At 39.1% G+C, this 14,327-nt stretch overlaps 1 protein-coding gene across 37 annotated transcripts in view; it reads left to right on the top strand.

Annotated features, from left to right (window-relative positions):
• Positions 1-14,327, top strand: part of LOC138329648 (protein sister of odd and bowel-like) — a 108,772-nt gene that overhangs the window by 23,878 nt on the left and 70,567 nt on the right. The window contains exons 5-6 of one of the 37 annotated variants that reach the window (XR_011209484.1): positions 3,968-5,218; positions 5,271-5,373. The exons of 22 other annotated variants lie outside the window; for them this stretch is intronic. Coding sequence is in view for 14 of the 15 variants with exons in the window: in XM_069276801.1 (XP_069132902.1) it covers positions 8,314-9,008 (695 nt within the window). In the remaining variant the exon portion in view is untranslated. 14 more of the 37 variants (XM_069276819.1, XM_069276820.1, XM_069276851.1 and 11 more) reach the window with 14 other exon arrangements.

Here is a 14,327-nt window from a genome sequence, read left to right on the forward strand (position 1 = left end):
TTCTGAAGGCTTGTATCTCTTTCGTTTAGGTCAACTTCCAATTGGTGATGAAACACTTGATTGCTCCACGGATTTGTCCGGTTGGATGTCAAGCTTCTATCCTTGTGAAATTTGTCGAGTTGCATATTCATCAGCTGAGGACCTTAAGACTCACCAGAGGGGTCACCGAGTTAGCCCTGATGATGCTAATACCTGTGAAATCTGTCAAACTAAACTGTCCAGTGCTGATATCCTGAAAAAGCACATGATTCAATCTCACGCCAGCGAGTTCAAATTCCTGTGTTTCGAGTGTGGGAGAGGGTTTGCGTCTTACTCCAGCTTCAATAACCACCAGCGCCTTTTCCATAGGCCAGATATCACGTGTCCCGTGTGTGACATCTGTCACAAAGTATTTCCTTTCGAGAGTAATCTTCGATATCATTACAAAAAACATTCGGAAGTTAGAGAGTATGTTTGTCAGCTTTGTGGAAAGAGTTACAAGCACAAAGGCAAACTCAAGACACACAACTGTTTGATGGTTGGGCAGCCACAAGTGTAGCCTTGTAAGATGGTATCTGAACATTCACCAAATACACAAAACACAATTGTTAGAACGTATTCTGACAAGGATTTTAATACTAAATTAGTTCTCGGTTCTGCTAGCAAATCCTTTTTAATGATATTTATAGTATCATAACACAGTAACACCTACAATTATGCCTTTATCAGAACACAGATTGACAGTTTTCCAAAGTTACTAGCTGATACCTGCCATTAACGAGAGCATGCTATATATCTACACCACATTTACCTGTTCCTCTTACTTTAGAACTTATGTTGGTATTACTAACACTAAACTTAATCTAAAATTTCCCAGAAAGTTGGTGCTACTAAGTCTGCTATTATCAAGATGTTGTGTACAGACATATCCAGGGGAACTAGTAACAATAGACAATCTGTTATTACAAAGATGGGAGTCTTGCTAAAGTTTCCAGGGGAGAACTGATGGTTTTTTTGTTTTGTTTAGGTACACCCCAGCAAGGTGTTTTCGGAGATGATGACCAGTTGAATCCCGTATCCAGTTTATTTCCCTGTCGTACATGCAACATAGTTTTCTCTTCATTCGACGACTTAGCTACACACGATCGTCGATGTCATCACATCGGCACAGACGCCTGGCACTGCCGTGTCTGTATGGTAGACTGTCATAACCCAGTACAACTCAAGGGCCACTTGGTCAAGGTGCATGGACAGGAGTTCAAGCATCTCTGTTTTGAGTGTGGTCGTGGCTTTAAATCCTACTCGAGCTTTAATACACATAACCGCCTGTTCCACAGAGCAGACCTGAACTGCCCTGTGTGTCCTATATGTAGACGAGTGTTCCCGTTTGACAGTAAATTACAAGTCCATTTAAAGAGACATTCTGATGATCAGCCCTATTTCTGTAGAGTATGTGGGAAAACATATAAATATGAATGGAATCTCAAAGTTCATAACTGTGTACATTCACAGGGATCATCATAGTTATAATGTACATACAAATGGATGTTTGGATTGCATTTTGAAACCCCAATTCATCTTCAGGCTCTGAAGGTTTAAACTTCGTCCGTCAGTGTTGAAATCTAAAATGGTTATGATGAAAAGAGGTCTGAATTTGTATTGAGATGGCCATACCTACAGTCTGTATAAGGTGGTGTCAAATTGGATATGATGAAAGTGTATCGAGTTTGTATTGTTTTCTATAATAAAAAGTAATGTGATGTAATTACAGATAGTCCATTGTTATTTGGGAAGTTCAATGTATTACATTGCATGAGGAAATCAGGTGCAATTTAGATAAAATATCTGATGTTAGTTCTCCGAAAATATTATCTAAAGTAGAGTCCAACAATTGATCAAAATTTATTTATCTCGTTTAGGTGAGCCCGTCCAAAAGCGAGCGTACCAGGAGGACGATGGCTACCCTTGTAATCTCTGCAACATTGTATACTCAAAGGCAGAAGATTTGATATCCCATAATCGCTGTCATGTAGCTAGCGACACCTTGAGGTGTCATGTCTGTCTCCACAACTTCCCTAGTCTTTCTCTACTCAAAAGACACATGCTACAAACCCACGGCCATCAGTATAAACAGTTCTGTTTCGAATGTGGACGAGCTTTCTCAGGAGACTGGGGCCTAAACGCCCACAATCGTTTGTTCCATCGTCCTGAGGCGAAGAGTCTCATCTGTACTGTGTGTAGGAAGATTTTCTCCTTTGACAGTCAGTTACAAGTTCATCTCAAGAAACATTCAGATGACCAGCCGTACTTCTGTGAAATTTGCGGGAGAACTTATAAATATAAACGTAACTTAAAACAGCACACCTGTTCTCATATGTGTGACAGTATCAACAACAAATATAAACAAAACTGAAAGCAACTTAATACTTTGTGGGAAGCAAATATAAACTTAACTTACAGCATTATAAAGTTTACTCATGTAAAAGTAACGGTAGAGACATGTATCAATGGTGTCGGAGAGTTTTCTCTGTTGGATAGGTCAGTGAGGGAGAACCGAGCGAGTTCTACTACACTTGTAGCAAATGATATACAGAAAGTTACGTTATCAATCTTAATCTGAATGTACATAAATAAGTTTAAAGATGCTCCACCGTTGACAAATGGTATTTTTTCACTATTAAAAACAGGAGCAGACGATTTAGTATTTTTCTTCAGTTACAAAAGTTACTTACTTTACACCATTACCACCATTGAAAGTTTGAGCTTCTAATTTTACTTCAAGTTAAAAATATGAAAAATAATTAATTGCATCCCGAAAAAATTCCTTGACACTATATCCTATAAGGAATTAAGTGCTGATTGCGCATGTACCAAAGGCGAAATAAATTATTTTATATTATTTTTTGTGTTAATTAGGCATATATATACACAATTAAACACAAATTATTGTTCCAATGATTAATATCATTTATGCTCTGTCGGCGGTGGAGCATCTTTAAGTGTATATATGTTTATGTTAGTTTGGGATCAATTCATTCATAAAGGTGCAGTTAGTAAATTGAATATGTAGTCATTACTTACTAGGGTTGTAATATTCAGACTCCATTAAAACCCTAACACCTATAAAATGTCTTCCTTGGTTCTGTTATTTTTCCTGGGTCACTGATACCATTTATTTGTTTCGTTTAGGCACAAACTACAAACAGCCGAGTATTGGAGACAACTACAGATTTACCGAGTTGCCAAGCTACAGTTCATTTCCTTGTAAACACTGCCACCTGGTGTACACTAAATCGAATGACTTAAAATCACACGAGAGATCACACAACATCGGTATCGATGACTTTACCTGTAATGTCTGTTTAGCTGACCTTGGCAGTTCCGCTGACCTTAAGACTCACCTTGTCAATGCCCATGGTCATCAGTACAGTCATTTCTGTTTTGAGTGTGGTAGGGCCTTTAGGTCGTATTCCAGTTATAATGCCCATAATCGACTGTTCCACAGACCTGATGTAGAGCGTCACGTGTGTAAAATCTGCTGTAAGATCTATTGTAATGAAAGTCACCTGAAAACACATTTAAAGTCGCACTCTCAAGATCAACCGTTTACATGCGAGATTTGTGGGAAATCGTATAAATACAAATGGCACATGACTCGCCACAACTGCCGGGGCCGGCCAATAATGCCATCCTAGATTTTCATTTCAAAATATTTTATTGGCTGCTTGCTGTCAGACAACAGGCTTGTTTGTGAATACTAACAGGACTGATGCTCTGAGGTAGGCAATGGTTTCATCAATTGTTGTTAACTTGTACACCCCTAAAGTCACATTTAAACTCTTCTAATACAAAGACAGGAGGAGTTCATTTTAAATTTTCAGAAGTGAATGAGTTAAATTGTGTTGGCTTTAAGAATTAGGAGGGTAGACACTAGTTTGTGGAAATGGTGTTGAGCTGTTTCTGATCCACACTCCTTTGTTTTGTTTAGGTGAACTCGAGCAAACAAAAGATCCAGAAGATGGCCGCCAACTGGGTAAAGGGATTACTTACAACTCTTTCCCCTGTTTGAGTTGTCATCTAGTGTTTTCACAAGCTGAGGATTTGATATCACACCAGCGTTCTCATAATGTTGGTAACAAGGAATGGATCTGTCGTCTGTGTAAATCTGACTGGCAGACTGCGGAGAAACTCAAAATCCATCTGATCCAATACCATGGCGACAAATACAAACATTTCTGTTTTGAGTGTGGAAGGGCGTTTGGGTCGTACTCCAGTTACAACTCTCACGATCGGCTGTTTCACAGAGATGATATAGAAAGTCCTTTATGTACAACATGTTGTAAAATCTTCCCCAACAGAAGCCAGCTTCTAACACATCAGCAGTGTCATTCTCAGGAGCAGCCATTTGTCTGCATCCATTGTGGAAGGTCGTACAAAACAAAGGCAAATTTAAAGACACACAGCTGTAGGGTTTTCTCGTTGTGAAGGTCTTGTTAAATCTGCAGAAGGTTGCAGAAACCAGTAACCAATTAAGACTGTCCTTGACAAAGCTGTCAAATTGTCATCAGCATGGTGGTAGAAAACGTTCACTTATTTGAAGGTCACAGCTGTAGTGTCAATTGTATGACTGTATTAATTCTGACTAACTAGTCCGAGGATAAGTCGAACAAAAAAAAAAAAACAATTGTGAAGTTTTAATTGCATGCAAAGTAGAAAAGACATCCTTTGATATCATTTGTCATTAAAAATAGCTTGATTACTACTGAAAGCAACATTTAAGAAAGAATGAGGTTTTCGATTTATAGTTGTTGGAATGTCATGTTACATATCATATGAAATGTGAATATTTTGTTCATAAAACCTAGTAAAACGGCACCTATAAGGTAGTGTTCGCTGATGTATTTAAATGTGTAGAAAACTTTGGATATCTTAGGTGGTTACAGATATAAATTAAGTAGTCTGTAATATATCTGTATTGAGTCCTACCCAAGTTTACCAGGTAATACCTAAGATACCTATAGGGTTAGACCTAACAGTCTGTGTAAAATGTCTGTATTGAGTCCTACCCAAGTTTACCAGGTAATATCTAAGATACCTATAGGGTTAGACCTAACAGTCTGTGTAAAATGTCTGTATTGAGTCCTACCCAAGTTTACCAGGTAATATCTAAGATACCTATAGGGTTAGACCTAACAGTCTGTGTAAAATGTCTGTATTGAGTCCTACCCAAGTTTACCAGGTAATATCTAAGATGTAAAATGTCTGTATTGAGTCCTACCCAAGTTTACCAGGTAATATCTAAGATACCTATAGAGTTAGACCTAACAGTCTGTGTCATATTTCTGTATCAAGTCTGATCCTAATTTATTTGTTTTGTCCAGGTGACCAGCACCCACAGACAGGGGGGTCAGAAGAGGATACACAACTCTTCGAAGGCAGTTCATATCCCTGTCGTATCTGCCATCTTGTTTTCTCAAAACCCGAGGACTTGACGTCTCATGAACGGTCACACAACATAGGCACCGATGTATGGTGTTGTCGGGTGTGTCTAATAAATTGTGAAAACCTCCAACTTCTCACCAGGCACATGCTGCAGGCTCACGGCGATAACTTCACACATTTCTGTTTTGAATGTGGAAGAGCGTTTAAATCCTACTCCACATTTAATGCCCATGAGCGCATGCTTCACCGTGCCAATAAAAACTGTCCCGTGTGTCCGGTCTGTGGCAAAGTGTTCCCATATGAGAGCCAGCTTCAGATCCACTCCCGCAAACACTCGTCAGATCAGCCCTATGTTTGTGTTTTCTGTGGGAAAACGTATAAACACGAGCGCAATCTGAAAGTACATCATTGTTTGAATACACAGACTAATTGACCATAGCCTAATGGCTAACTGGTCATACATCTAATTGAACACATTCTGGTCACTATCTGGCCATATTATCTTGGTTTGAATATAAAGAGCAGTGAAAACTCTTGGTTATTTATACAGAAAAGCATTGCAGGGTTTTGAAGCCGATGGAAAACATTTTCTGTTCAAAACCCATATTATAGATATTGGTAAAAGTCCATAAGTCTCCCGTCCAGCTGATAGTGACTGTTCAGTGCAGGTATAAAAGAATAAGATGAAAGTCATTACTATGGTTGTATCCTTATACCTGTGTGTCGTCATTATTTTGGTCTCAATAAGGTACTGGTAACTGGAATCTCCTGATGTGAAAAGCTTTTCAAGGCAAAGGATAATTCTGGTGTTACATTAAAGAGCATGCTTTCAGACATGAAAAGAATAGTTGGACAATACAAACACAACAACTGACAACACTATATGATCTCTTTTCTTCTATCTTTGTGGATTTTCATAGTAAGTTGGAACTATGATAGTTATGTGTACATTGCATGAGATGGAGTTAAACTCGTGCCGACTTGTTCCTAAACAGAATTTGTTTGTCTCATTTAGGTAACCTCAATGACCCCCAAAGTGGATGGGAGGATGGGCAGTCCGTCGTGGCACAGAACATAAGCTGCAGTTACTTCCCCTGTACCACATGCAATATAGCGTACTCAAATCAAGATGATTTGATATCACACGAGCGTATTCACAAGTCAGTGCCGGAGTGGCGCTGTCGGGTGTGTTGGTTGGATTGTCCAAACATCATGCTGCTCCAGCAGCACCTTGTACAGGTGCACGGCGCGGATTATAAGCATTTCTGTGTCCAGTGTGGCCGCGTGTTCAAGTCTTACTCCAGTCTCAATGCCCATAATCGTTTATTCCACCGTAAAGATGCCACACAGTGCCCGACCTGTTCGTTCTGTAACAAGATATACCCTTACGAGAGTCACTTACAGATACATTTAAAAAGTCACTCCGATGAGCAGCCATTTTATTGTGAGACTTGTGGCAAGACCTATAAATCAAAATGGCACCTAAAGTCCAATCGCTGTAAACCACCTTCGAAATAAGACCATCATATCTGAATCTGTACCAGTGGATGGTTTGATAAAGGATGTCGTGTTGATCAATGTTGGAAACTACTAACTTTATCTTGTATATCTGATGAGACACAAGATTCATGATAAGTTTGTTTACTTGAACTTACCCGTATGCAATCCACATATTTGATCTGGAATATTTAGTCACTTGTTTTCTGGACCAAGTGTATGTCATGCTTGGATGTTTAGTGCGTTATTTTATGACAATTTTCTTGTACTTATTAGAACAGTTGTCATAGTGACATTGATGTGACATCTGAACGCTTGACACAGTCCTGTGTATGGGGTGTTATATAATGAACTAGGTTTTATTTGTATGTGAGGAAACGTTTTCCTTTTCTGTTGTCAGACATTAGAACCATCATGATATAGTTGGCTATTCTCTACTGTCACTGCTTAAGACTGAAGCTGTCTTTTTCTGTTTCGTTTAGGTAAACCCTTCTCAGAAAATGAAGGACATCTGCTTCTACCACAGACGAGTGGCTCTTCGTTTCCATGCAAAACTTGCAACATAGTCTACTCCTCATTGGACGATTTGGTTACACACCAACGTAGTCATAATGTTGGAAACGAAGACTGGCGCTGCCGTGTTTGTTATGAAAACTTTCTAACTGCAGTACACTTAAAAAATCACATGATTCAGGTGCATGGTCATGAGTTTAAACATTTATGTTATGAATGTGGACGAGGGTTTAGAGGCTACTGGGCTTACAAGTCCCACAACCGAATGTTTCATAGCGGCAATAACTCGGAGTGCCCCGTGTGTCACATCTGCGGGAAAGTTTTCCCCTTCAACAGTAAACTTCAGATCCACTTGAAAACACACTCCACTGAGCAACCATTCCAATGTAAAATCTGTGGTAAAACTTACAAGTATGAAAATAACCTCAAATTACATCATTGTTTATCTGGGCCAATGTGATTGGTCTCTGTGTGATGTTGACTTGATGGGGCCTTGACACACGTTTTCATATGTTAATGCATTATTTGCTGATGTTTGACATTTGCTGATGTGATGCGTCTTCAACAGATTTGGATTTGTTAGGTATTGATTGGGGTATTTACATGACTTTGGTTATATAAGATTGGACCGGTGAACAGGTGTACATGTAAAGTAGCTGTCTGAGCAAGCGGATGATGGGTGTGACATTGATGTTTGAAAGGGAGGTGTCTATGGGGTTATAGACTTGATTAGATAGAAACCTATAAAAAACCAGAGCCTGAATTGATCATTTTGTATATTGTTTTTAAGTAGAATTATCATTCTGTTGCATGTATCACAATTACAAATGATTAAATAAATAAAGTATAATACCTGAAAGTTGATTTCTTGTTTTACCTTAGGTAATCAGTTTAACACAAGAACATTGGTCGGAGCTGGAGGTGCTCAGGACTCGATGTCGTTAGTGAATGAATCTCATCAACTCCCAAAGTCCTCCATGGACTTGATGACACTTCCTGAAACCTCGACTAGTTCCTTCAACGAGATGTGGATGAAAGCCGATGCTATAGATGAAACAATGCAACATTACATCAAATCCAGCACATTTGATAAGGAGATGTCATCTGATCTGTTTGATAAGTCTGCGTACACTTGTACAGAATGTGGTATTGTTTATTCTACTGCGGCTGATCTCGAATCTCATGAGAGAACTCACATTCAGGGTCCAACAAAATACGACTGTCTGCTTTGTCATACTAATTACGTTTCCAAGGAGAATTTGCGCATGCACATGGAGAGTAGTCATGGTCATGAATATAAATTCTTTTGTTTTGAGTGTGGTCGAGGGTTCAAGTCATACCCTAGTCAAAATAACCATGATCGATTATTCCATAGATCAGATACTGTTTGTCCGGTTTGTGATATCTGTGGGAAAATATTTCCATTTGAAAGCAAATTGCAAGCCCACATGAAGAAACATTCACAAGACCGGCCGTATGTGTGCCCAGTGTGTGGGAAATCCTACAAACACCATCAGAATCTGAAGGACCATGTGTCTATATGTCCTTATAACCAACAAGCTAAGGACAACAGTTAAACCTGTGTGACCGACATCACTTCTTTGACCTTCACAAATCTAGTGACCTTCATCAGTCTTATGACCGAACATTCTGTGTAATGTAAAAAAACATGAATACAATTAACTCTTTAACACTAGATTTAGAAATAAAAATGTATAGATCCTTGGTAAGGAAGTGATATGTTACAAACATTGCAGAAGTTGCTTTGTGATGTTAGCAGTGTGTTATTCAGCATTATGTAATACAGCATACTAGGTAAAGATATCGGATTCACTAAATTAGAATAATCCGCTCTAACTACGGTGAATGGTTTATACGGCATGCTTCAGTGATATAGCACTATAAAAAGGGCAACAGTTCCTTTATACAAGAAGACAGAAAAACGAACATACTGCAGTCTCCCAAAATGCGCACCTTGCACAACATACACACAGCATACATGGGAGGCCGTCCTTACATGACCATAGCTGTTAATAGGACGTCAATTAATAAAACAAAACAAAAAACAAATTATAACTGGGTCTATGGCAAATTATTGAAACTACATCGGTAATATCACCAGTGTTCAAAACTACATCGGTAATATCCTACATCGGTAATATCACCAGTGTTCACTTTTTTGTTTTGTAAACTGTTGTTGTTGGTGTTGTTAGTAAATAAACTATAATTTTCTTGTTTTTGACATACTGAGCATGCTATACAGTAACATAATAAGCAGTGACTATACTTTAACATGCTAAGCACGGTCTTGGAAATCGATTTTTTCCCATTTCTGGACGTTTCTGTCAGGGAGATATCTGGTTGAAGGTGTACTTGGTTATGGAGATTTGCCATGGTATTAGGACAGAAACCTTGATTGTATGTTTGCTTGGTTGACAGTGATGTTTACATGGTTACAGGTTCTAGGGTGTATATGATACGATAAATTTTCCTTAGAACAGTGCTCATCACAAAGATATGACATTGACATTGAACATGGACAATGAAGTTTTGGGTAAACTATGTTGAATTTCTGTTACAACTTTTTTTGGATATATGAAGGATAGTTAAGACAAAAAAGTGATCTGACGGTTGTGTTTGTTTGTTGTACAGGTGACCTTAGTGATGGTGATGTTGTGTATCAGGACAGCCTACCTTCGGGCGTGGCAACCATGGCTCAGTGTCTCATATGCAGTGTGCTATTTAGCTCCAAAGAGGCTTTAGCAGCTCATGAAAAAGAGCACCACAGTTGTAAATTTGTGTGCCGCTTGTGTAACAAAGCGTTTCCATTTGAGAGCAATCTTGCGCGACATATGCGTTGTCATTCAAGTGTACGTGCCTTCAAGTGCCAGATCTGTGGAAAAGCCTACAAGCATAAACACAAACTCAAAGAGCATATTCGTCTGGTCCATGTGACTTCAAACCAGTCACAGGTCACACCAAACATATATGTTCAAGATCAACCTTTAAGTGAAGGTCAAGCCATTGGTCAAGGTCAACCCTTTGGTCAAGGTTAACACATTAGTCTAGATCAACTCTCTGTTCATGGTTCTTTGGAGGAAAACAGACCTTACCCAGAAGAATTTTCTTCAGGTTTGCATCATGTGTGTTCCTGACATTGTTCAGATATGTGATATTTTGTGTAATTATTGCTAGATTTTAGAGATTGAATTTTCCTTGGCAGACTGAAGTAAAACAAGAACATGTCTTATTTTGTACAGGAAACGCTGTGTGTAGAGAATCAACCTCCTCCCTGGTGTTGCAGTGTTCAGAGTGTGGTGCATACTGCTCTACAGCCGAGGAATATCAGAAACACCACAAGAGCCATCGAGTGAATCGCTTTGTCTGTGAAATATGCCACAAGGGTTTCCAGTACGATAGTTTCCTAAAGGTGCACATGCATAGTCACTTGTCCACTCGGCCCTATAGTTGTAAGACTTGTGGAAAATCTTACAAGTGGCAGCATCACCTGAAGACCCACAAGTGTCTGGTACCCAGTGATACACTTGGTGCTCTGCCAGGGTCAAATGTGTCGTCACAGACCTTCCCCAATATTCCACACTTTGCTAGTCTCCAGACTTCCCTAGCTGCTCACACATTGCCATTACAACCCACAACCTCGACAGTACTACCATCACAGCAGAACATCCCACAGACAATCTGGTCTCAGACCTCGCGAGGACCAATACAAAATACTGGACCAAACATTTATCAGGAGTGATGTATAGGGTGTGTAGTCTGATGGATGTTGATAGTATGTGATAGTGTAACGGTCTGGAGTTGGGATAAGGAAAATCAATGTAGATTGATATTCATGCCGAGAATGTAGGTGATGTATAGAGATAACTTGTGTTGTCAGAATGACTGGACTAAGAAAATTAAGATGACTGTGAATATAATATGTTGACAGTATTAAGGGGAATGTATGATAGTTATTCTAAGAATATCTTTTAGTTTCTCTGTTTAAGTAGCATATTTTGGTTTCTGAATCTGTTTTGTTTTATTTTGTCAGGGTGCAGGCCGGTAAATGTAAGCGAGGTTTACTCGGCGCTCCCTCCTGTGGATAGGCGGACATTTAAGTGTGATATCTGCTCATCGTATTTCTCTACGGATAAATCTCTGGACAAACATAGAAAAAGTCATGGCACGGAACGATTCTCCTGCCATATCTGCGATAAAAAATTCCACTTTATGAGTTACTTAAAGGCTCACGTCAGATGTCATTCTAATGACCGCCCGTTTGTTTGTCAGTATTGTGGCAGGTCGTACAAACATTTACACAACCTTAAAGAACACCGCTGTTCTGGCTGGCAAACTTAAGTTTGATGGTTCAGATGTAGACTTTCGTATAAAAAGAGTTGCTTTAGGTGGGCCAGTTGGTACATCATGATATATTGATGTAGGTAGACTCTGCAATAGCGGATATCTATACAAGCCTAACTTGGAAAACTATATAACTATTTCTCTTGAATGGTGATGGTCTGCTATTGTAGGTCATGTATCAGAAATTAATGTGAACCACTTAAGATTAATTGTAGGTTAAGTGTTAGCCCAAGATGTTACAGTATCTCCTGATGTGGTAGGGCCATGTCAGGTGTTACCTGAGATGTTACAGTATCTCCTGATGTGGTAGGGCCATGTCAGGTGTTACCTGAGATGTTACAGTATCTCCTGATGTGGTAGGGCCATGTCAGGTGTTACCTGAGATGTTACAGTATCTCCTGATGTGGTAGGGCCATGTCAGGTGTTACCTGAGATGTTACAGTATCTCCTGATGTGGTAGGGCCATGTCAGGTGTTACCTGAGATGTTACAGTATCTCCTGATGTGGTAGGGCCATGTCAGGTGTTACCTGAGATGTTACAGTATCTCCTGATGTGGTAGGGCCATGTCAGGTGTTACCTGAGATGTTACAGTATCTCCTGATGTGGTAGGGCCATGTCAGGTGTTACCTGAGATGTTACAGTATCTCCTGATGTGGTAGGGCCATGTCAGGTGTTACCTGAGATGTTACAGTATCTCCTGATGTGGTAGGGCCATCGAGGTGATGTGGCCATGTCAGGTGTTACCTGAGATGTTACAGATGTGTTAGGGCCATGTCAGGTGTTACCTGAGATGTTACAGTATCTCCTGATGTGGTAGGGCCATGTCAGATGTTACCTGAGATGTTACAGTATCTCCTGATGTGGTGGAGCCATGTTAGGTGTTGTTGGGTTGTACATAAAATTGATAATTGTTTTTGTTATGATTGTATACATGGTGCATGCTTCATAATCCTTGTCATTAAATAAAGAGTTCTATTCATTTTTGTTCAATAAAGAAAAGAGAGTTTATCACATATTCAGTTCTTTGTGTTACTATGTAGAACAAATAAACGTTAAATAAGCCAACTGTAATGATTTACAGTGCTATCTTGTTTTCAACAGGAGTGTGGGAAGTACCAACCACAGATCGCGGTCAAGATGACGTGACCCCGAGGGTCAGTCAAATGTTCAGATGCCAAGAGTGTTTAGAAGTGTACTTCTCTCTTGATGGACTAAAAATACACCAAGAAAACCACAAAATAGGGGCAGTAGTGTGTACACTGTGTAGGGCTACATTTCCAAATAAGGAGGAATTTAAAGTACACATCCACACTGTACACCCAAACCATAGCTTTACGTGTCTGGAGTGTGTCAAGGTGTTCCGTACAAAGCCAGAATTTTATAAACACCAGCTACTGTTTCATCGATCTTCAGAATGTCCCACCTGTAAAATATGTGGCAAAATGTTCCCGTTTGAGAGTAACTTAAAAATCCATGAGCGTAGTCACTACAATGTGCGGCATATCTGTGTAATTTGTGTGGGAAATCTTATAAGCACAAGTGGAACCTCAAAGATCATAAGTGTTAACGTACAAAACAGTCCTCAGTGTCAGCAGTTTTAATGTTAACAGCAGAGAATCATAAGTGTTAACGTACAAAACAGTCCTCAGTGTCAGCAGTTTTAATGTTAAACAGCAGAATCATAAGTGTTAACGTACAAAAACACAGTACAAGTGTTAAGCAGTTTTCAGCAGTTTTAATGTTAACAGCACAGAATCATAAGTGTTAACGTACAAAACAGTCCTCAGTGTCAGCAGTTTTAATGTTAACAGCAGAGAATCATAAGTGTTAACGTACAAAACAGTCCTCAGTGTCAGCAGTTTTAATGTTAACAGCATAGAATCATAAGTGTTAACGTACAAAACAGTCCTCAGTGTCAGCAGTTTTAATGTTAACAGCAGAGAATCATAAGTGTTAACGTACAAAACAGTCCTCAGTGTCAGCAGTTTTAATGTTAACAGCAGAGAATCATAAGTGTTAACGTACAAAACAGTCCTCAGTGTCAGCAGTTTTAATGTTAACAGCATAGAATCATAAGTGTTAACGTACAAAACAGTCCTCAGTGTCAGCAGTTTTAATGTTAACATCATAGAATCATAAGTGTTAACGTACAAAACAGTCCTCAGTGTCAGCAGTTTTAATGTTAACAGCAGAGAATCATAAGTGTCAACGTACAAAACAGTCCTCAGTGTCAGCAGTTTTAATGTTAACAGCAGAGAATCAAGTGTTCATAAACACACAAAATAGCCCTTGATGACCACAGTTTGAATGATTACTATAAAATCATGATTGTTTAATTAACTATAAAATCATGATTGTTTAATGAACATAATAATGTATTGTAATGTTTCTAGGAGGAGCTTGTTGAAAAATAGAGATTTAAGTAAAATTAATGGATAGCTGTATGATACTCTACAGAAAGAGATGAAGTGGTGAATGTCTGAAAAGATGAGCTATATTTAGGCAAAGATTTTAAGAACAACCTGAGCCTTTA

The sequence above is a fragment of the Argopecten irradians genome, chromosome 8, assembly GCF_041381155.1.
Source record: "Argopecten irradians isolate NY chromosome 8, Ai_NY, whole genome shotgun sequence".
Classification (NCBI taxonomy): Eukaryota; Metazoa; Mollusca; class Bivalvia; order Pectinida; family Pectinidae; genus Argopecten; species Argopecten irradians.